This window comes from Apteryx mantelli, chromosome 35 (assembly GCF_036417845.1).
Source record: "Apteryx mantelli isolate bAptMan1 chromosome 35, bAptMan1.hap1, whole genome shotgun sequence".
NCBI lineage: Eukaryota > Metazoa > Chordata > Aves > Apterygiformes > Apterygidae > Apteryx > Apteryx mantelli.
In genome coordinates this window covers 204936-225454 of record NC_090012.1, presented here as the reverse complement: position 1 = coordinate 225454, position 20519 = coordinate 204936, and the positions used below count along the sequence as shown (strand labels likewise).

General features: G+C 70.3%; 3 protein-coding genes across 5 annotated transcripts in view; 1 reads left to right on the top strand and 2 right to left on the bottom strand.

The window, feature by feature from the left end:
- PAF1 (PAF1 homolog, Paf1/RNA polymerase II complex component) overlaps positions 1-20519 on the top strand; it is a 104912-nt gene that overhangs the window by 71312 nt on the left and 13081 nt on the right.
- On the bottom strand, positions 671-12418 carry SUPT5H (SPT5 homolog, DSIF elongation factor subunit). 3 transcript variants are annotated; one of them, XM_067314445.1, is made up of 30 exons: positions 12362-12418; positions 11329-11421; positions 11092-11251; positions 10943-11008; positions 10525-10536; positions 10201-10270; positions 10028-10096; positions 9850-9915; positions 9718-9748; positions 9554-9622; positions 9201-9452; positions 8403-8492; positions 8236-8306; positions 8028-8133; positions 7634-7727; positions 7419-7555; positions 7159-7314; positions 6903-7049; positions 6666-6812; positions 5881-6006; positions 5674-5758; positions 4943-5047; positions 4744-4846; positions 3642-3769; positions 2790-2895; positions 2539-2697; positions 2267-2435; positions 1601-1804; positions 1386-1481; positions 671-881 (listed from the first exon to the last, which is right to left on the bottom strand). In XM_067314445.1, the coding sequence occupies exons 2-30, from the start codon at positions 11407-11409 to the stop codon at positions 738-740; spliced, it is 3249 nt and encodes a 1082-aa protein (XP_067170546.1). In that variant the 5' UTR covers positions 11410-11421; positions 12362-12418; the 3' UTR covers positions 671-737. The 3 variants fall into 3 exon arrangements, with proteins under 3 accessions (XP_067170546.1, XP_067170547.1, XP_067170548.1); XM_067314446.1 differs by having other exon boundaries at positions 12374-12418; XM_067314447.1 differs by lacking the exon at positions 10525-10536.
- ZFP36 (ZFP36 ring finger protein) lies at positions 18170-20368 on the bottom strand. The gene is made up of 2 exons (XM_067314444.1): positions 20155-20368; positions 18170-19112 (listed from the first exon to the last, which is right to left on the bottom strand). Exons 1-2 carry the CDS (start codon positions 20314-20316, stop codon positions 18303-18305), a joined length of 972 nt encoding a protein of 323 aa, XP_067170545.1. The 5' UTR covers positions 20317-20368; the 3' UTR covers positions 18170-18302.

The window sequence follows — 20519 nt, the reverse complement described above, 5'->3', positions numbered from 1 at the left end:
GCCGCGGCGCGCCGAGCCAATGGAAGGAGGGGGCGGAGGCGGAAGCAGGGGAAGGGCGAGAAAGGGCGCCAACACGTGCGCGGCGCATGGGCCAGAGGGGGCGGGACCGCGGGGCCGCGGCACCGGCGACCGGGGAGACTCGGGGCTACCGGGAGCTGCCGGGGCCGCCAGCCCCGCGGGGGCCCCCGGTCAACGGGACCCCCGGGTTAACGGCAGCCCCAGCCCCATGGGGACCTGGGTCAACGGGACCCCCAGGCCCACTGGGCCGCCCCCGTTAACAGGACCCTGGGGTTAACGGGACCCCCAGGATCCCCCGGTTAACGGGTGCCCCCCATTAACGGGACCCGGTTTAACAGGACCCCCATGACCGTGGGAGCCCCTGCGTTAACAGGACCCCCAGGACCGTGCAGGACCCCCCAGTTAATAGCTGCCCCTGTTAACGGGACCCGGGGGTTAACGGGACCCCTGTGACCGGGTAGGACCCCAGTTAAGGGGACCCCAGACCCCTGGGGTCCCCCAGGACCGTGCAGGACGCCCCGGTTGACGCCCCCCCCCGTTAGGGCCCCCCCCCCAAGCATGAGGCGGGGCAGCAGCACGGCACTCCAGGGCTTTATTGAATGGGGAAAAGGGACTACAGCAGGTTGGGGGGGGGTCAAAAAAGGGGGGGGGGAAGAGAGAAGGAGGAAGAGGGAAGAGAGGGGGCGGGGGGGGGCTGGGGGGGCACCGGCGGCCCCCCCTCAGGGCTCCAGCAGCTTGCCCAGGAAGCGCAGGTTGAGGATCTTGAGCTGCTCCTCCAGGTCCATGCGCACGATGCCGTCCTCGCCGTCGATGCTCAGCAGGATCCCCGTGGCCTCGCGGTCCTCGCCCAGGATCACCTTCACCTGCGGGGGGGGATCCGGAAGGACTGGGGCGGGGGATCCGGAGGGGGGGGGGACCCAGAGGGATCCGGAAGGACTAGCAGGATCTGGAGAGGCCATGGTGGCAGCCCAGGGGGGACCTGGAGGGATCTGGAAGGACTGGGGGGGATCTGGAGAGGCCATGGCAGCAGCCTGGGGGGGACCCGGAGGGATCCCGAAGGACTGGGAAGATCCGGAGAGCCCAGGGTGGCGGCTGGGTGGAACGGGAGGGATCTGGAAGGCTCCAGCAGCTCTAAAGGGGCCATCACGAGGCCTGGTGGATCTGTAGAGACTGGGGGGGATCTGGAAGGGCTGGGGGGGATCTCAAGGGGCCGGGGGATCTGAAGGAGCCATGGTGGTGGCCAAGGGGAGCCACAGAGGTTGCCAAGGCAGTCAAGAGGGATCTGGAGGGATCCGGTGGGGCCGTCGTGGCAGCTCAGGGGGATCCAGAGGGACCTTGGCGGGGTGGGGGGACACAGCCGGACGCACCTTGTTGCTCTTGGTGGGGGTGACGGGCTCCAGGTGCTCGCTGGAGATGCTCACCACCTTCTCGCTGTCCTTGAGGTACACGGAGCACATCCCGCCCTACGGAGGGGGGGGGTCAGCGGCGCCGCAGCCCCCCCACGGCCGGCCGAGCCCCCCACCAGCTCCGCGGGGCGCCGGGGACGAGGGGGCAGGGGACAAGGCGGCGCGCGGCCACTCACCGTGACGCTGCGGATGACGCCGGTCTGCCCCACCACCTGGCTGTCCAGGTAGGTGTCGCGGACCTTCACCTGGATGTCGGTGGTGACCCAGTCGCTGGAGCTCTGCTCGATGCCGGAGCCGGGGGTGTGCGGGTTGTAACCCCCCGGAGAGGGGGCTCCGGGCGTCATGGGGCTGTAGCCCACAGGGCTGGGGCTAGGGCTGGCCTGGGGGGGCACAGAGAAAGGCGGGGGGTAGCCAGAACGGCTTCTCAAGGCTCAGTGGTGGCCTGCAAAGGCTTGGTGGAGGTCCACAAAGCATTGGTGGTGGCCCACAAAGACTTGGTAGTGGCCCACAGACTCAATAGTGACCTACAGAGCCTTGGTGGTGGCCCACAAAGACTCAGTGGTGCCCACAGAGCCTTGGTGGAGGCCCCCAAAGCCTTGGTGGTGCCCACAGAGCCTTGGTGGAGGCCCCCAAAGACTCAGTGGTGGCCCCCAAAGACTTGGGGGAGCCCACAAAGCATTGGTGGTGGCCCACGAAGACTTGGTAGTGGCCCACAGACTCAATGGTGACCTACAGAGCCTTGGTGGTGGCCCCCAAAGCCTCGGTGGAGGCCCCCAAAGCCTCAGTGGTGCCCACAGAGCCTCGGTGGCGGCCCACAGAGGCGCGGCGGCGGCCAGCACTACCTGGTAGGCCATGGGCGACGGCGTGGGGTGGTAGCTGGCCGGCGAGTGGGTGTTCTGGTAGCCCACGGGGCTGGGGGCCACTTGGTGGTAGCTCTGGGGGCTGGGGCTGGGCTGGTAGGAGCCCTGCGGCGACGGCACGGCGTAGGGGGAGAACTGGTCCGTGTTGTACCTGCGGCGGCGGCGGTGGGGGGGGAAGAGACGATGAGGGTGGGGGGCAGCAATGGGGCAGAGCGCCGGGGAGGGGGGCAGTTTGGGGGGGGGGGAGCACTCACATGGCCGGCGTGCCGGGGGTCTGGGGGTTGTAGGGCTGGTTGACCTGGGGCGACGAGGGGTCGGGGTAGCCGGGGGTCTGGGGGTTGGGGGTGCCGCCGTAGCCCTGCGGCGAGGGCGTGGGCTCGTCGTCGAAGCCGTACTCGAAGTCCTCGTCGGCCCTGCGGGGGGGGGGGACGTCACCGGGGCTGCCACCGGGGCTGCCGGTGTCCCCGTCCCCCCCCCCGGCGGCGGTGGCGGTGGTGGCACCCACCTGGACGGCGTGTTGGGGTTGTTGGGGTCCCAGGCGCCGCTCTGGGCCGGCGTGCGGCTGCCGTCGTGCAGCGGCGTCTGCGAGCCGTAGTGCGGCGTGCGGCTGCCTGCCGAGAGCCCCCGCGAGCCCCCGCGTCGGTCCCCAGGCCACCCTGGCGTCCCCTCCGTGTCCCCCGAGCCGCCTCGGCCCTGTCTTCCCCCGCCTAGAGCCTCCCTAAGGACCCTCTGTCAGCCTGAGCCACCTCATCTCCGTCCCCTCCGTCCCCCAGGCCACCCTAGGGTCCCCTGTGTCCTCAGAGCCACCTCATCTCCGTCCCCAGGCCACCCTGGGGTCCCCTCCATGTCCCCTGAGTCACCTCGTTCCCATCCCCTCCATCCCCCAGGCCACCCTGGGGTCCCCTGAGTCCCTAGAGCCACCTTGTCCCCGTCCCCCCAGGACCCTATGACACTTCAGTCCCCCTCTGTCCCCTCTGGCCACCCTGGGGTTCCCCCCACCATCCCAGCTCTGTCTCCCCAGGACCGATGCCACCGTGGTCCCCTCTGTCCCCCCAGGCCACCCTGGGGTTCCCCCCATCCCAGTCCTGTGTCCCCAGGACCCAGAGAACCTCCACCCTCTCTGTCCCCACCGTGGCCCCCCTCATCCCGGTACCTTCCGTGTCCCCAGGACCCAGGTGACCCCCATCCTCTCTGTCCCCCTCCACCGTGGTCCCCCTCATCCCGGTCCCTTCTGTGTCCCCAGAACCCAGGTGACCCCCATCCTCTCTGTCCTCCTCCACCTCCATCCTCTTCCCGGTCCCCTCCGTGTCCCCAGGCCCGGCATCACCGCGGTCCCCTCCGTGTCCCCAGCGCTCACCGTCATGCAGGGGCGTCTGCGAGCCGTACATGGGGGTGCGGGAGCCCGAGCCGTACATGGGCGTCTGCGAGCCGTACATGGGCGTGCGCCCGTAGGTGGACGTCATCCCGCCCGGGCGCCGAGAGCCCCTGCGGGGAGCCGGCCGTCAGCGGGGACCCAGCGGTGACCCGTCCCCACTCCCCGGTGGCACCAGCCCCAAGGGACGTTGCGACGCCAGTGTGTCCTCCCCCCCGCCCCATCTCCCAGGGACATCCTACGGCTGGTGTCACCATCCCTGAGGGACGTCATGGCCCCAGTGTGTCTCCTCACCCCCAAGGGACATCCTGATACTGGTGTCACCACCCCCAAGGGGTGTCCCAGCCCTGGTGTCACCATCCCTGAGGGACATCCTGGCCCCAGCAGGTTCCTTGTGATGAGGGGCATCCCGTCCCCGGTGTCACCGTCCTCAAAGGACGATCTAGCTCCAGTGTCACCATCCCTAAGGGCTGTCTTGGCCCCAGCATGTCCCTTCATCCCCCAGGGACATCCTGATACCGATGCCACCATCCCTGAAGGACATCCAGGTCCCAGCATGTCCCCCCCGTCCCCGAGAGACATCCTAGCTCCAACATCACTGCCACTGAGGGACATCCTGGTTCCAGTAGGTCCCTTGCGCCAAGGGATGTCCCATCCCCAGTGTCACTGTCCCCAAGGGCTGTCCCAGCCCTACAATGTCCTCCCATTCCCAAGGGGCATCCAGATACTGGTGGCACCATCCCCGAGAGATGTCCAGGCCCTGATGCCACCACCTCTGAGGGACATCCAGGCCCAGGCAAGGTCCCTTAGGCCAAGGGACATCCCAGCCCCACTGTCACCGTCCCCAAGGGACATCCTAGCTCTAGTGTCACCATCCCCAAGGGCTGTCCCAGCCCTACAACGTCCTCCCCTTCCCAAGGGGCATCCAGATACTGGTGGCACCATCCCCGAGGGACGTCCAGGCCCTGGCGTCACCATCGCCGAGGGACATCCCTGCCCCAGCAGGTCCCTTGGGCTGAGGGACATCCCAGCCCCGGTGTCACCATCCCCGAGGGATGTCCCAGCGTGTCCCCCCCCCGGCACTCACACGGTGGTCAGGCGCTGGCGGTCCACAGAGATGGTCTGGCAGGTGGAGTGCAGCTCCACGCGGGCCGTCGACTCCGTGGCGTCCTTCACCACCCCGATGTAGCCTGCGGCGGGGAGGCGCCCGGCACTCCGGGTCAGCGCAAGGGGCCCAGGCGTCCGGGGGCCCCCCCGCCGCCCCCCACCCCCGGCCGCTCGCCCACCTTTGTAGGGGCCCTGCGAGATCCGCACCGTCTGCCCGATGAGGTCGTTGTCCCGGCGCCCCCGGCCCCGGCTCATGCCGCCACCGCCGAAGCCGCCGCGCTGACCTGCGGGCAGGGGAGACGGGGCCTCAGCCTGGGCCGGCGGGGGGGGGGGACGTCCCCATGGCCTCCAGGACACCCCCACGGCCTCAGGGACAGCCCCACGGCCTTGGGGACCCCACCACAGCCTCCAGGACATCCCTGTGGCCTCCAGGATGCCCCCAACGGCCCTGGGGAACCCACCATGGCTTCAAGGATTCCCCCCATGGCCATGGGGACCCCACCACGGCCTTGGGGACCCTGCCATGGCTTCAAGGACGCCCCCAACAGCCTCAAGGACCCCACTATGGCTTCAAGGATGCCCCCACTGGCCTCGGGGACCTCACCATGGCTTCAAGGATGCCCCCACAGCCTCAGGGAACCCACCATGGCTTCAAGAACGCCCCCCATGGCCATGGGGACCCCACCACGGCCTTGGGGATGCCCCCAGGGCCTTCAGGATGTCCCCACTGGCCTTGAGGACGTCCCCACTGGCCTCGGGGACCCCACCATGGCTTCAAGGATGCCCCCGATGGCCTCAAGGACGCCCCCACGGCCTCGAGGACGCCACTACGGCTTCGAGGACACCCCCAACGGCCTCAGGGACGTCCCCACAGCCTCCAGGACACCCCGGGGACGCGCCCGGCACTCACCCGCCCCGCTGGGGTGCATGGGGCTGCTGATGCGGGGGCTCATGGGGGCGAAGCCGCCCATGGTGAAGTTGGTGACGTCCCGGGGCTGCGAGAAAGAAGGGAAAAAAACAACCCAAACCGGCGCCTGAGGGTCGGGGCCGAGGCGCCGGGGAGGCCGGTCGTGCCGCGGGGAGCGTCACCGGCTCGGGCGCCGCGGGGGCCCCCCACCTTGGAGCCGCCAGCCAGGACCAGGTGCCGGGTCTTGCAGACGAACATGCCGCCGTTCTCCACCAGCTTCTTGCAGTGCAGGAAGGCGAAGCCCCGGAAGAGGTGGCGGATCTCCCCCTCGCGGCCCTGCCGAGGGCGGGAGCGGGCTGAGCTCCGGCGAGACCCCCGGGGCCCCCCCGGGCAATGGGAGGCATCCAGGGACCCCTCGGTGCCAGGAGGGACCCAAAGAGGTACCAGGATGGACCCAGCACACTCCCAGGACAGATCCAGGACCCCTCCAGCGCCAGAAGGGACCCAAAGAGGTACCAGGATGGACCCAGTGGACCCCCAGGACAGATCCGGGACCCCTCCAGCGCCAGAAGGGACCCAGGGAGGTACCAGGATGGACCCAGTGGACCCCCAGGAGGGTCCTCAGGCCTCCTCGGCGCCAGGAGGGACCCAAAACAGTGCGGGGATGGACCCAGCGCATCCCCGGGATGGATCCAGGGCGCCCTCAGCATGGGGAAGCACCTAGTGCATCACCAAGATGCACCAAAGACCCCCCGATGGCACCAGGAGGGACCCAGAAGTGTGCTGGGAGGCACCCAGCACCCCCAGGATGGACCCGGGGCTCTGTCGGAGCCAGGAGGGACCCAGGGAGGTGCCAGGATGGATCCAGCGCACCCCTAGGAAGGTCCTCAGGCCCCATCGGTGCCAGGAGGGACCCAAAGCGACGCAGGGACAGACCCAGCGCATCCCCGGGGTCCCCTCGGTGCCCGGAGGGGCTCAGCACCCCCAGCACCTACCGAGTGGGGCCCGTCGATGACTTTGACGATGTCCTTGACGTGGATGTTGTTCTGCTCCGAGTCGAGGGCCACGGCGAAGCGGTTGTCCTTCTTCCTGGTGACCGCCTGGTGCCGCACCGTCACCACCTTCCCGTACATGTTCAGCACCTGCGGCCCCGGGGCGGCACGAGAGATGCGTTTTCCCGCTCTTCCCTCTCTTTTCCAAGGAGGAAAAAGGGCCCCCGGCGCGGCGCTCACCTGGAAGGTCTCCCGCTCGAGGCGGACGATGACGCCCACCGTCTGCGGGTCGAGCTGCACCAGCTCACCCCACTCGTGCTGCCCGCCCACGTCGACGCCGGACGCCGTCTCCGAGCAGAGCTGCAGGTCCCGCGGCAGCACCTTGAGCTGAGGGTGACGCGGAGGTGGGTGAAAAGCGGGCGCCGGCCGCCCGTGCCGGGGCCTCTCCCGCGCCGCCGGGCGAAGCCGGCTGCCCCCCTTGCCCTCCGCTCGTCACCTCGTGCATGGTGAGGTCGGAGAAGAGGATGACGAAGTTCTCCTCCACCCTGACGATGAGGCCCGTGTCGCCCTCGAAGCGCCCGGCGATCACCTTGACGTGGTCGCCCATCTTGAAGTACTTGCGCAACTCCTGGGCCGGGAACTCCAGCATGTCCTGGGAGAGGAGGAGAGCGGCGTGGCAGGGCGCCGGCGGCTCTGTGCGGATCTCCGGCGGCTCCCCGGCGGCTCCGCGCGCCGCTCCGGCACGCGCCGTCCCACCTTCAGGTCCTCGTGCTTGGGCATGATGGTGATCTTGTTGCCGTCCACGCTGAGGATCTTGCCCTGCAGGTTGATCAGCTCGCCCTCGCACACCTCCACGTTGTCGCCGGGCTGGAAGTTGTGCTCCCGCTCCTTCCCTGCGCCCGGAAGTGGCTCCCGGTGAGGCGCCGGCTCGCCCGAACGGGGGCCGCCGCCGGCCGAGGCGCCCCGCTTACCTGTGCTCTCCGTCACCACCTCCAGGTCGATGCCTTCGGGCTGGTCCTCGAACTTCTCCAGCTCTGACAGGGTGGGCTTCACCCCCTCCGTTATCTGCCGGGGGACGGCGGGGGGGGGGGGGGGAACGGCGCTCGAAAAGGCCCGTGCCGAAAACGCCCCCGTTCCTCCCCGAAATGCGGCTCTTCGACGAGCTCGCGCCGGAGGAGACAACGCGGCCGCCGGTGCGGAGAGGACGGGAGCCGCCGGCGCGGGGAGGACGGGAGCCGCCTCCGCCGGCCTGGCTGTTTCGGGGGGGCCGGGGGGGGGGGGGGTCGGCGGTGGGAGCGGGGCGGTTTTGGGTGGAAAGCGCCGGGTTTAGGGCCCCGGGCCGCCGGGGGGGGCGCCCGCGCTCACCACGGCCGACATGGCGAAGCTCTTGAAGAGGAAACCCTTGCGGCTGTAGCGGTTGCCCTCGAAGATGAGGAAGTCGCCGTCGGAAGCGACGTCCCCCCCCAGGGAGCTGGGAGCGGGGCAGAAAAGCCGAATTAAACCCCCCCCCCGGGCGCGGCGAAGCCCCCCCCCGCCCCCCCCGCCCCGGCGAGCGGGGAAAGCGGGCACCTACCGGATCTTCTCGGCGTCGAAAAGCCGCTGCGGGGGTCTCTTGAACTTCTTGCGCTTGGCGAACCAGTCTTTCTGCGGGGCGCGGGGAGGGGGGTGAGGCTTTGGGGGGGCGCGGGGGGGCGCCGGGGGGGCCGTAGCCCCCCCTTGGGGTGGGCAGGAGGCACCTACCAGGCTCATGCGGGCTTTGATGCGGTCGAAGTCGATGCGGGGGATCATCTTGAGGGAGATCTGGTTCTGGCTGGGCTCCACGTAATCCACCTGGCGGCACAGAGGGAGAGGCGGGTGGTGGTGGGGGGTTCCCGTGATTTGGGGGGGTCCCCCGTGATTGGGGGGGGCCCTTTGGGGCCAGGGGCACCCCGTGACCAAGCCCCTCTTGTGGCTGGGAGCTCCCCAAAACCGAGCCCTTCTCACGGCTGGGGGCTCTTCTTGGCCAGGGGCTTCCCCAAACCAAGCCCCCCTCATGGCTGGGGTCTCCCCAAAACTGAGCCCCCCTCGTGGACAGGGGGCTCCCCCATGGCCAGGGACTCCCCAAAACTGAGCCCTTCTCGCGGTTGGGGGCTCCCCGCGGCTGGGGGGTCCCCAAAACCAAGCGCCCCTCGGGGCCAGGAGCTCCCCCATGGCCAGGGGCTCCCAAAACCAAGTCCCCCTCATGGCCGGGGGCTCCCCACGGCCAGAGACTCCCCAAAACTGAGCCCTTCTCACGATTGGGGGCTCCCCACGGCTGGGGGCTCCCCAAAACCAAGTGCCCCTGGTGGCCAGGAGCTCCCCATGGCCAGGGGCTCCCAAAACCGAGTCCCCCTCGTGGCCAGGAGCTCCCCATGGCCGGGGGCTCCCCAAAACTGAGCCCTCCTCGTGGTTGGGGGCTCCCCACGGCCGGGGGCTCCCCCAAACCGAGTCCTCCTTGTGGTTGGGGGCTCCCCACGGCCGGGGGCTCCCCCAAACCGAGCCCCCCCCTCCGCCGCTCACCTGGGCGATGTCGTCCTTGTAGATGCCCCTCTTGAGGCGCACCCAGGACTTGGGCTTGAGGTTGGTGACCTCCTTGACCACCTTGAGGACGTCGGTCATCTCCTTGATGGGCACCATCTGCTGGTTCCAGTAGCCCATGCGCAGGTTGCCCACGCCCTCGATGGCCTGCTTGACGTGCGTCTGCTTGTAGGCCTCCACGTAGATGTAGCCCTTGACGTGCTCGGGGGCCACCACCGACTTGATCTGCAGGGGCTGCGGGGGGGGGGGGGGGGGACACGGGGACGCGTTGACGGGGATCCCGCCCGGTGTCCTCGTGTCCCCGCGTCTCCGCATCGCGTCCCCCGCGTCCCTACCGTGTCCGTGAACTGGTAGGCGATGAACTTCCGCATGAGGGCGATGGCCGTGGCGCGCTCCTCTCCGATCTGGGGGGGGGGACACAACCCCCAGAAGGGACGTCAGGGTTGGGGACGACCCCCCCCCCCGCCAAAGCCACCGCTCGCTGCAGCGCTGCCTTTACCTTGCACTTGACGGTCCAGAGGTTGGGATCCCTACGGAGAAGGGAGAAGCCGTGAGCGGGAGCAGCCTTGGGGGGGGGTGTTGAGCCGCCCCCGGGTGCCCCCCCCCCCGCCACCGCGCCGCCGCCACTCACTTGACTCCCGGCAGCAGCTGCTGCTGCGTGATGTCGTCCGAGAGCTCGTCGGAGCCGCCGTAAACCCTGCGGGGAGGAAGGCGAGAGCCGTGGGGGGGCCGTGGGGGGGTCAGGGGGGGCCGCGCGCCCGGCAGACAGCGGGGGGGGGGGCCGGCTCGGCTCCAGCGGCCGCACTCACGTCTCCCCCACCGACGACTTGGCGTATTTCTTCATGTAATACTCGCCCAGCTCCTCTTCCCGCTGATCCCTGCGGAGACGGGCGGAAAAAGGTCACGGCGGCGGCCCCCCCCCCCCCCGCCATCCCGAGCCCCCCCCCAGCTCCGCACGCGTGTCCCCCCGCCCTGGTGTCACCTCCAGAGGTTCTGCAGGCGCCGGGCGCCGGAACGGTCCTCGTCCAGCACCACGTTGTCGATGTTGGAGGCTGCGAGGAAAAGCGGCGCCGTTTTCCCCCCCCCCCGCCAAAACAGTGGCGGGGGCACGGGGACGGCGTCCCCCCCCCTGCTTTCCTTCCCCCCCCCCCGCCCCCTCTTCCAGCTCCGCCTCGGGGAGGAAGCGCCGAGGGAGGGCGAGCGAAAGGGGGCGGCTGCGGTGCCCCCCCCCGCCCCGGGGAGGGGAGAAGCAGGGGGCAGGAGGGGGGGGGACGGCACGGCGGGGGGGGGGATGAGCCGCGCTTACCTTCGATCTCTTCTGCTCGGGAGCAAGGAGGTGGCGGTGGAGAGTATGGAGCAAATAATAGCATCAAACCAACCACGGGGTGGGGGGGGGGAAGGGGGGGGAACAGAGAGGCGAAGGAACAAAATTAAAGACGTCGGAAAAAGGCAACGGAACCAAAAATAAAAGGGAATAAATTAAAAAAACAACAAACAACAACAAACGTCGGGGTGTGAATGAGATGCACAAACTCAAAACACGCAAGGACGGACGAGAGGGAAGGGAGGGACGGGGCATCCGGAGCCGCCGCCGGCGTTTTCCAGGGAAAAAGGAGCCCGGGGCAGCACGGAGGGGCAGGGCGCGGCCTGGAAAAGCGGGGAAAAGCCCCCGGAAAAGGGGGATAAAAGAAGGGGGGAGCGGGAAAAGCCCAACGGCGCCTCACCTTTCTCCAAGATGTCCTCGGCGCCGTCCTCCCACTGGTCCTCGTCCTCGTACTCGTCGTCCACGTCTGCGGGGCGAGAGGCGGCGGTGAGCGGCGGCCGCCCGGCGCGACGCCGCCCCGTCACCGCTGTCACCGTCACCGTCGCTCACCGGCCTCGTCCAGGATGAAGCCCCCGTGCCGGGGTTTTTTAGCCGGCCGGTCGTCATCTTCCTCCTCTTCCTCCTCGTCATATTCCTCCTCTTCTTCTTCCTCCTCCTCCTCGGCCTCTTCCTTCTCGCTGCCGGCAGCGCTGGCGTGCTCCTCCTCGGCCTGCGGCGGGAAGGGATGAGGGGGCGGCGGGGGGGTGGCTTCCCCCCCCCCCCCGGCGCACCGGCCTTCGGCCTCACCTCGTTCTCCTCAGCCTCCTCGGCCTCGCTGCTGCGCTCGCTCTCGTCCTCGGAGAAGTTGCTGTCGTCGCTGTCTGACATGGCGGCTGCCGCCTGCGGAGCCGGGGCGGCCGGTGACAGCACCGATCAGGCGGCGCCGGGGGCCGCCCCGACCCCCACCCTGACCCCCACCCCAACCCCCACCCCACAGGGACCCCGGGGCTGCTGCTGGGGGCGGGGGAGAGGCGCAAACGAAGCTTCGGGGCTCATTGGCGCTAATCAGGGGCTGCCCTAGGGTTGGGGTGACTGGGGGGGGGTCAGGGGTGACAGGGGAAGCAGGGGTCGGGGGTGATGGAAGGGTCAAGGGTCAGGGGTCATGGGGGCCAGGGGTGATGGGGAGGATCAGGGGTCAGAGGTGACTGGGTGACCGGGGGTCAGAGATGACTGGGGGGTCAGGGGTCATGGGTGACACAGATTTGGGGCTGGCTGAGGGTCAGGGGTCAGAGATAAGTGGGGGATGAGGGATCAGGGGTCACAGAGTGCTGGAGCTGGCAGGGGGTCAGGGGTCGGGGGGGCCGGGGATGGCTGGGGAGGGTCAGAGGTCAGAGGTGACAGGGGTCGGGGTGACTGAGGGGGTGGATCAGGGGTCCAAGGTGGCAGCAGGGGTCGGGGGTCAGAGGTCACCCACGGGACAGCGCAGTGGGGGGGTTAGGGGGCAGCATCCCCCGCGCCGGGGGTCAGAGGTTGTGCCCCGGGGGGGGCTGGGGTCAAAGAGCAGAGGTCAGCAACCCCGTGCAGGGATACTAGCAGGGTTAAGGGCGGAGTGGGGGAGGCCGGCCCAGGGGTCAGAGGGCGGGGGTCAGAGGTCAACGCCGCGGCCCGCTCCCCCCGGGCCCGCTGGCCTGGCCTGGCCAGGCCGCGCCGCCACCGCCCCCCTTACCGGTCGCGGGCTCCCGCTGCGGCTCCGCGCCCCCGGGTCCCTCCCGGCCCCGGCCCCGGCCCCGGACCCAGCCCCCTTCCCGGCCCCGGCCGCCGCCTCGGGCCTGGTCCTGACCCCGGTCCCGACCCTGGTCCCGGTCTCGGTCCCGGCCTGCTCCCGGCCCGCTCCCGGCCCCGCCGCGCCCGCCGCCAACTCTCGCGAGAGCCGCCCCCGCGCCTCACGTGACGCCGGAAGCGGCGGGGCGGGGCCAGCCAGCGGGGCGCCGTCACGTGGGCAGGTCGCGCGGCCGCGATTGGCTGGCGGGGCGCCGGGCGCGACGGTGGCGCGGAGGGGACAAAACAGCCGCGGTGGGGGGTGGAAGGGGGAGCACGGTGGCGAGGGCGAATTAAAGGGACAGGAGCCATTTCGGGAGGAGCAGATATTGGGGTCAGAAGAGCAGATATTGGGGTCTGGGGGAATATTAGGGTCAGAAGGGCAGATATTGGGGTCAGAAGGGTAGATATTGGGGTCTGGAGTAGAAATATTGGGGTCAGATGGGCAGATTTGGGGATCTGGGGGGAATATTGAGGTCAGAAGGGCAGATATTGAGGCCTGGAATAGAAATATTGGAGTCAGAAAAGCAGGTTTTGGGGTCTGAAGGAAATATTGGGGTCAGAAGGGCAGATTTGGGGGTGGGGGGCAGATATTGGGGTCAGGCCCTCCGCCCCCACAGCTGATTGGCCGGCCCGGCAGCAATGCTGATGGACCGGCCAGGCAGGCCATGCTGATTGGCCGGCTGCCCAGCTGTGCTGATTGCTGATTGGCCAGCGGTACCTGTGTGTGTGGGCAAGTCACCTGGCCGGCTGTCCCGATTCACTGATTGGCCAGCTGGCTGGCTCTTCTGATTGGCTGGCTGCAGGGCCTTGCAGCTTGACTGGCTGCACTGATTGGCCACCCTGCCAGCTGTGCTGATTGGCTGGCTGTGCTGATTGGCTGGCTGCACAGGTGCCCCCATAGACAAGCTGGGCCCTCACCTTGGTCTGGGGGAGGGGGTGTGGCCAAGTGGGGGTGTGGCCAAAGCTGTAGTCCCACCCCTTGGCACTGATGGGGCGTGGCCAATGTCGGTGTGGGCGGGGCCCTGTCTGGGGCTCCTTAAAGGGCCAGCGCGCCCAGGTGAGGGCTGAGCTCTCTGGACCTCGGTGACAGGTGAGGGGTGCTGGGGGGTGTTTGGGGGGGGGGCTTGGATGCCTGGGCCCCCCTGCCCGGGCTGTGGGAGGGGGATGACCCCCGTGGGTGGGGGGCACCCGATGCGGTCACTCGGACGCCTGGGACCTTGGGGTGGTGGTGGAGTCCCCCAGAGTGGTGGAGGGGGTTGGTGGCACCCAGTGTTTCCAGCCGGACGCCTGGGCCCCTCCTGAGGGTGGGGGCACCCGATGTGGTCATCCGGACGCCTGGGTCCCCAGGGTGGGCGATCTCTAGCGCAGGGTGGTGGGTGGCAGCCAGCGGATTGAGCCGGACACCTGGGTCCCTCCCAAGGGTGGGGGCACCCAGTATTTCCAGTCGGGCGCCTGGGTCCCTCCCAAGGGTGGTGGCACCCAGCGGTTGCAGCCAAACACCCGGGTCCCCCACGAGGTTGGAGTCACCTGGGGCATCCGGCCGGACGCCTGGGCCCCTGAGGCAAGGGGGGGAGCCCAGGGTGGGGGGTCCCTAGAGGGGTAGCGGGGGTCACCCAGTGTTTTGAGCTGGACACCTGGGCCCCAGATGGAGGAGGTCCCTATGGGGGGGGTGGGGGTCACCCAGTAGTTTGACCCGGACACCTGGGCCCCAGATGGGGGGGGTGGTGGGGGTCACCCAGTGGTTCGACCCAGACGCCTGGGCCCCAGATGGGGGGGGTCCCTATGGGGGGGGGTGGGGGTCACCCGGCCGCTCAAGTCGGACGCCTGGGCCCCCCCCCACCCCCCCACTGAGCACCTCCCCCCCCCCCCGCAGCCTCGAGGAGCGGCCATGGGGGCCGGGCGGGCGCTGGGACCCCTGGCGCGAGCCTACATCTACGGGCTGCAGGGTTGGGGGGCGGCGGCGGCGCTGGGGGCGCCGGGGGGCCGGGCCTGGGCGCTGCCGCTGTGGGGCGCCGGGGGGCTGGCGCTGGAGGGGCTGCGGGGCCGCTTGCGGGGCCGCTTCTGCCGCCCGCTCCGGGCGCTGCTCTACGCGCTGGCCGCCCTGGCGCCGGGGCTGCTGCTGCGCGCCGTGGCCGCCGCCGTCGTCGCCGTTGTCCCCCCCCCTCCGGGCTCCGCGGTGGCCGAAGCCGTCGCCGACGTCGTCGCCGCCCTGCCGGCGCCCCGGCACGCGTTGGCTGCCGCCGCCGTCGCCCTGGCCGCCGAGCGCTTCCTCGTGGGGCCGGTGCTGCGGCTGCGGCTGCTGCCAGCTCGGCCCCCCGGTGCCCCCGGGGACCACGGGGACGATGGAGACCACAGGGACAACAGGGACAACGGGGACAACAGGGACAACGGAGACGACAGGGACGACGGCAGCACGGAGCCCCCCGGCAAGGAGGAGTGAGGGGATTCCCCCCCCTCTTCCCGGCCCCCCCGACCGCGGAGACCTGCGGGGGATGACGGAGCCACCTGGGATGGGATGGACCCCCCACCCCTTCCTCCATGGGGATGTCACATCGCTCCCCTCGCTGGGTTGAGGATGACGGGGACCTTCGTGGGATGATGGAGCAACTGGGATGGGATCCACCACCCCGTGGGATCTCCCCATGGGGACGTCACATCCCCCCCCCCCCCCGGAATCAAGGACGATGGGGACCTTCATGGGATGATGGAGCCACCCGGGAGGGGATGGACCCCCCCTCCATGGGGATGTCACATCGCCCCCTCGCTGGGTTGAGGATGACGGGGACCTTTGTGGGATGATGGAGCCACCGGGATGGGATGGACCCCCCCCCCCCCCATGGGGATATCACATCACCCCCGGCTTGAGGATGATGGGGACCTTCGTGGGATGATGGAGCTGCTGGAATGGGATCCACCACCCTGTGGGATCTCCCGTGGGGACGTCACATCCCCGCCCGGGTCAAGGATGATGGGGACCTTCGTGGGTTGATGGAGCCACTGGAATGGGTCCCTCCAGCCCATGGGACCCCCCCATGGGGACATCACATCCCCCCAGGTCGAGGATGATGGGGACCTTTGTGGGGCAATGGAGCCACCGGGATGGGACCCCCCAGCCTGTGGGACCTCCCCGTGGGGACATCACATCCCCCCGGCTCCAGGATGATGAGGACCTTCATTGGATGGTGGAGCCACTGGGATGGGACCCCCCCCCCATGGGGATATCGTGTCCCCCCCGGGTTGAGGATGATGGGGACCTTCATGGGACGATGGAGCTACCAGGAGGGAATCCATCACCCCTTGTCACCTCCCCATGGGGATGTCACATCCCCTGGGATCGAGGATGACAGGGACCTTCATGGGATGACGGAGCTGCTGGCATGGGACCTCCAACCCCACGGGACCTCCCCATGGGGACGTCACATCACTCCCAGGTCGAGGATGATGGGGACCTTCGTGGGATGACGGAGCTGCCGGGATGGGATCCGCCACCCCATGGGACCCCCTCCACGGGGAGGATTTGGCTCCAGGGGGACGACGGAGCTGGGACAGGACCTTGGATTGGGTTCCGGGGGGGGGGGACACACATGTTTTGGGGGGGGACACGCATGTTTGGGGGGGGGACACACAGGAATGGGGGGGGGTCCGGTCACGGGAGGGAATAAACCACCGTCATCCCCGGCCTCGGCTCCGCGTGCAGCTTCCGTGGCGCCGTGGGCACCGGGGAGGGGCCCGTCCGGGGCTGCCCAGACCCCCCCCCCCCCACTCCCCAGGAGGGGCCCAGGCATCCGGGCCCCCCCCCATCCCAAGAGCAGGAAGGGGTTAACAGGAAAGGCGCAGGCCTGGGGGCCCGGACGCCTGGGCCCCTTGGGGTGGGGTGGGGGGGGCGCCCGGACGCCTGGGTCCCTGCCCCACGCTTGCCCCCGCGCATCCCGGCGCGGGGGAGGGCGAAGCCGCGTCACCTCCCGTCACGCCTCGTCACGCCTGCGGGCCGGCGGCCAGGGGCCCAGGCGTCCGGGCGGGGAGCGGCGGCCGCCCCCGCGTGTTCCCCCCCCGCTGCACACGTCAGCGGGCGCCGCGTTCGCACGCTGCCTTTTATGGCTCGTCCCCGGACGCCTGGGCCCCCCCCGCCCCCGCCCGCCCGGACGCCTGGGCCCCGGCCCCCGTGGTTAGAGGGGGGGGAAGCGGGGGCGGGGAGGAACGGCGTGTCCCGGCACACGCGCCGGGGCCCCGTGACACGCGCAGGCGCGCTCACACGCGTGTGCGGTTACACGCTCCCGCCGCAGCCCGTCCGCACACGCGTGTGTCGGCACCCGCGCGAGCGCAGACGGACGCGGCTCGGCCACGGGCTCAACGCCGGGCGGCCGCACACGCGTGTGCGGTTACACGCTCCCGCCGCGGCCCGTCTGCACACGTATGTGCCAGCACACGCGTGCGGCTACGCGCAAGCGCAAACACACGCGGCTCAGCGCCGCAGTCGCACACGCGTGTGCGGTTACACGCTCACGCCACGGCCTGTCCGCACACGCGTGTGCGGAGACCCAGGCGCAGCTCGGTCCCAGCCGCACACGCGTGTGCGCAGCCCCGTTACGCACACGCCACCGCGGGCGGGCGGTCACGGCCCGGGGACACGTGCGCGGTGGCGTGTGCCAGCCGCCCAGAGCCACCTAACACGTGCGCAACCCACCCCCCCCCCCCGGCCGGGGACACGTCACGGTCCCCCCCGGCCCCGCCGCGGCGCTTCCTCTTTCCACAGGAAACCGCACCGGAAGCCGAGGGGGGAACGGGACACGCCAGGACGCCTGGGCCCCACCCGGACGCCTGGGCCCCCTCCTCCCCCCCCCCCCGGCCCGGCAGAGACTCCCCGCTGTCTCGGGGGGGGGGGGGGGGGGCGGCCGCAGAGAGGAGCCGAGGGGCGAGGGCGGGAGATGGTTTATTCACCAAAACAGGGCGTTTCCCCCCCCCCCCCCCGCCGAGGGAGGCGGCGAAGGAACCGAGAGGCGGAAAATAGAGCAACTCTCCCCAAAATTACAAAAAAGATAAATACGGTACAAAATTTTCACCAATAAATAAGTCCATAAATAGTGTGTGTGTGTGTTTGGGGGGGGGGGAGTTAGCACCAGGCTGGGGGCAGCAGGGGGGGGCCCAGGCGTCCGGGGGGGGGGGGGGGGGGGCCGCAGCTTCCCTCAGCGTCAGATTAATGCAAGGCACCGATTGCCCCGGGGAGGGGGGCAGATTTACCCCCGCTGGGGGGGTTGGGGGGGGGGAGGCAGCCCCCAAACTGTGGACACTGGGGGGGGGGGGGGGACCTGGGAGCCCCCCCCACCCACAGAGGGACCCCGGACGCCTGGGCCCATCCCCAAGCCGGAGCGGGGCAATAAATAAAGCCATAAATACCACCACCCTCCCCCCCACCCCACCCCGGTCACAGTTTTGCCCCCCCCCCCCCGGGGGCTGGGGAAGGAGGGCAGGGCCTGCCCATCCCCCCTCCCCTAATTAAAGCTTTTATAACAAGGTTGGGAGCACCCAGGGGTGTCCCCCACCCTGGGCATCTGCTACATAATTGCCCCCCCAAATACCCCGGGGGGGGGCAAAAAAGGGATCCCCTTCCCGCTTCACCCATAGGGCACCCAAAAAACAGGTGCAGGAAGGGTGTCCCTCGGCCATGGGGGGGGGAACCCCATTGCCAGGGGGCACCCAAAGAGGGTCCCCATCACCCATGGATCATCTGGGGGGGGTCCCCACTGCCCCCTTGGGGGGGTGGGGGGCACCCAAAGAGGGTCCCCCATCACCCAGGGACCAAAAAGGGGGTCCCCACTGCCCTAAGAGAGCACCCAAAGAGGGTCCTCATGGCCCATGGAGCATCTGGGGGGGGGTCCCCATTGCCCCATGGGGGGGCACCCAAAAGAAGGTCCCTTCCACCCCCTCAGGAGCGCCCAAAGCGGGTCCCCGCGCCCCCTTCCTCAGTCGGACACGGAGATGCGGTCGAAGATGGGGAGGCGGCGGGGGCCGGCGGGGGGGGCCGCGGCCCCCCAGCAGCAGCAGCAGCGGCAACCCGCCGGCTCGCCCAGCGTGGCCCCCCGGCACACGGCCCCCGGCGGCGGCGGTGGCACCACCGCGGTGGCAGCAGCGCGGGCCTCGCGCGGGGGGCCGGTCCCCCCCGGCTCCCGCTCCTCGGGGCCGTGGATGAAGTGGCAGCGGGAGCCGTAGGGGCAGCTGCCGAACTGCAGGTACTTGAGGCACAGCTCCGTCTTGTATTTGGGGTGCCGGCTGAGCCCCCGCAGCTCGCCGGCCCCGTGGGCGAACTGGCACTTGGCGCCGTAGCGGCAGCGGCCCGTCTCGCTGAAAGTGCGGCACAGCTCCGTCTTGTAGCGGGGCGACAGCGCCGGGCCGGGGGGCGACAGCGGGGGGGCACCGGGCGCCGGCGACGACAGCGCTCGGCCCAGCAGCGGCAGCGCCGAGGCGCGGGGCGCCGGCGGCACCTGCGAGGGTGCCAGCGGCGAGCCCAGGGACGACAGCGCCGAGATGGACGACGACAGGGCCGAGACGGAAGCGGCCAGCGCCGGCGGCAGCCCCGGCGGGGAGCGCGGGGGCAGCGGGGCGAAGCCGGGCGGCGGGGGCACGGCCCGGCCCTCGGGGGCGCTCACCGAGCGCAGCAGGCGACCCAGGTCTGGCGGCTGCTGCGGTGGCGGCTCCGGGCTCCAGGGCGAGCGCGGCGGCCAGGCGGGCTCCGACGACGGCGGCTCCGGGCTCGGCTGCCGGCTGAAGAGGCTCTGCGGAGGGACAGGGAGGGGACGCAGGTCAGGAGAGGGACGGAGGGAGCGGGGTGACACCCGCCTTGGGGCAGCGGGAACAGGGTCCCTAAGGACCCTAAAGGACCTGGGTTGTATTTGAGAGAGGGAAAAAAAGGGACAAAGTGGGTCCTTGGGGGGGGGGGGGGGACTGAGGAACCCCGAGGGGAACCAGCAGGTGCCCAGAGTGGGATCCAGGGGGGGACCGAGGGAAAACGGAAGGTCCTAGGGCAGCCGAGGGACCCCGAAGGGAGCCAGCAAGTCCCTGGAGTGGGATTTGGGGGGGGACCAAGGGAAAACGGAAGGTCCTAGGGCAGCCGAGGGACGCCGAAGGGAGCCAGCAAGTCCCTGGAGTGGAATTTGGGGGGGACCGAGGGAAAACGGAAGGTCCCAAGGCAGCCGAGGGACCCCGAAGGGAGCCAGCAGGTCCCTGGAGTGGGATTTGGGGGGGGACCAAGGGAAAACGGAAGGTCCTAGGGCAGCCGAGGGACGCCGAAGGGAGCCAGCAGGTCCCTGGAGTGGAATTTGGGGGGGGACCGAGGGAAAACGGAAGGTCCCAAGGCAGCCGAGGGACCCCGAAGGGAGCCAGCAGGTCCCTGGAGTGGGATTTGGGGGGGGACCGAGGGAAAACGGAAGGTCCCAGGGTGGCCAAGGGACCCCAAGCGGAAGCACCAGGTCCCCGGGGTGGGATTTGAGGGGGACCAAGGGAAAACGGAGGCTCCCAGGGGGGCTGAGGGACCCCTAAGAGGGATCTGGGGGTCGCGGGGGTGACGAAAGGGACAAGGGGGGGGGCTCAAAGGAGGGAGATCCTCAAGATTTGGGGGCTCCCGGGATTTAAGGGGGGAAAACAAGAGCCCCCGAGGCGGGAAGGGATCCCAGGGACGGGCGCGGGCCGGGATTCGGCGGAAGCCCCAAGGGACAGGGGGGTCCCGCAGGGGTCCAGGGGGGTCCCGGGGCCACCGGAGGGCCCGGCCGCGGGGAAGACACCGGGGCGAAGAGGCCGGGAACGGGCGGGCACCGGTACCTGGAGGCCGGGAGCCGGGGCGGGGTCGAGTGCAGCGGCGGCGGTCATGGCGGCGGCCGGGCCGGTTCGGGCCAGTTCGGGCCGGTGCGGGGCGGCGGCGACAGCGACTCCCCCGACGCCGAGCGGCGCCTTTATCAGGCCGCTCGGCCCCGCCCACGGCATGACCTCACCGGGGGCGGGGCCATGAGCTCACCAGGGTGGGGCGGGGCGGGGCGGGTCCGCTCCCGGCGGGGCCGAGAGCTCGGGGGGCGTGGTCTCTCCCGACGGAGGGGGGCGTGACCATGAGCTCAAGGGTCGCGCGGCCGGTCACGGAAGGGCGTGGCTGAGCTCACGGGGCGTGGCCGAGCGCGGCGGGGGCGTGGCCG

What these genes read in the sequence shown, in the direction of transcription:
- SUPT5H (XM_067314445.1), bottom strand. Translation starts at nt 11,409, where the DNA reads ATGTCAGACAGCGACGACAGCAACTTCTCCGAGGACGAGAGCGAGCGC. An exon ending in CAGCTGCTGCCGGGAGTCAA is followed by an intron (nt 9,749 to 9,849) that starts GTGAGTGGCGGC and finishes CCTTCTCCGTAG; the next exon opens with GGATCCCAACCTCTGGACCG. An exon ending in CCGACCTCACCATGCACGAG is followed by an intron (nt 7,050 to 7,158) that starts GTGACGAGCGGA and finishes CGTCACCCTCAG; the next exon opens with CTCAAGGTGCTGCCGCGGGA.
- ZFP36 (XM_067314444.1), bottom strand. Translation starts at nt 20,316, where the DNA reads ATGCCGTGGGCGGGGCCGAGCGGCCTGATAAAGGCGCCGCTCGGCGTC. An exon ending in CCCCGGCTCCCGGCCTCCAG is followed by an intron (nt 19,113 to 20,154) that starts GTACCGGTGCCC and finishes GTCCCTCCGCAG; the next exon opens with AGCCTCTTCAGCCGGCAGCC.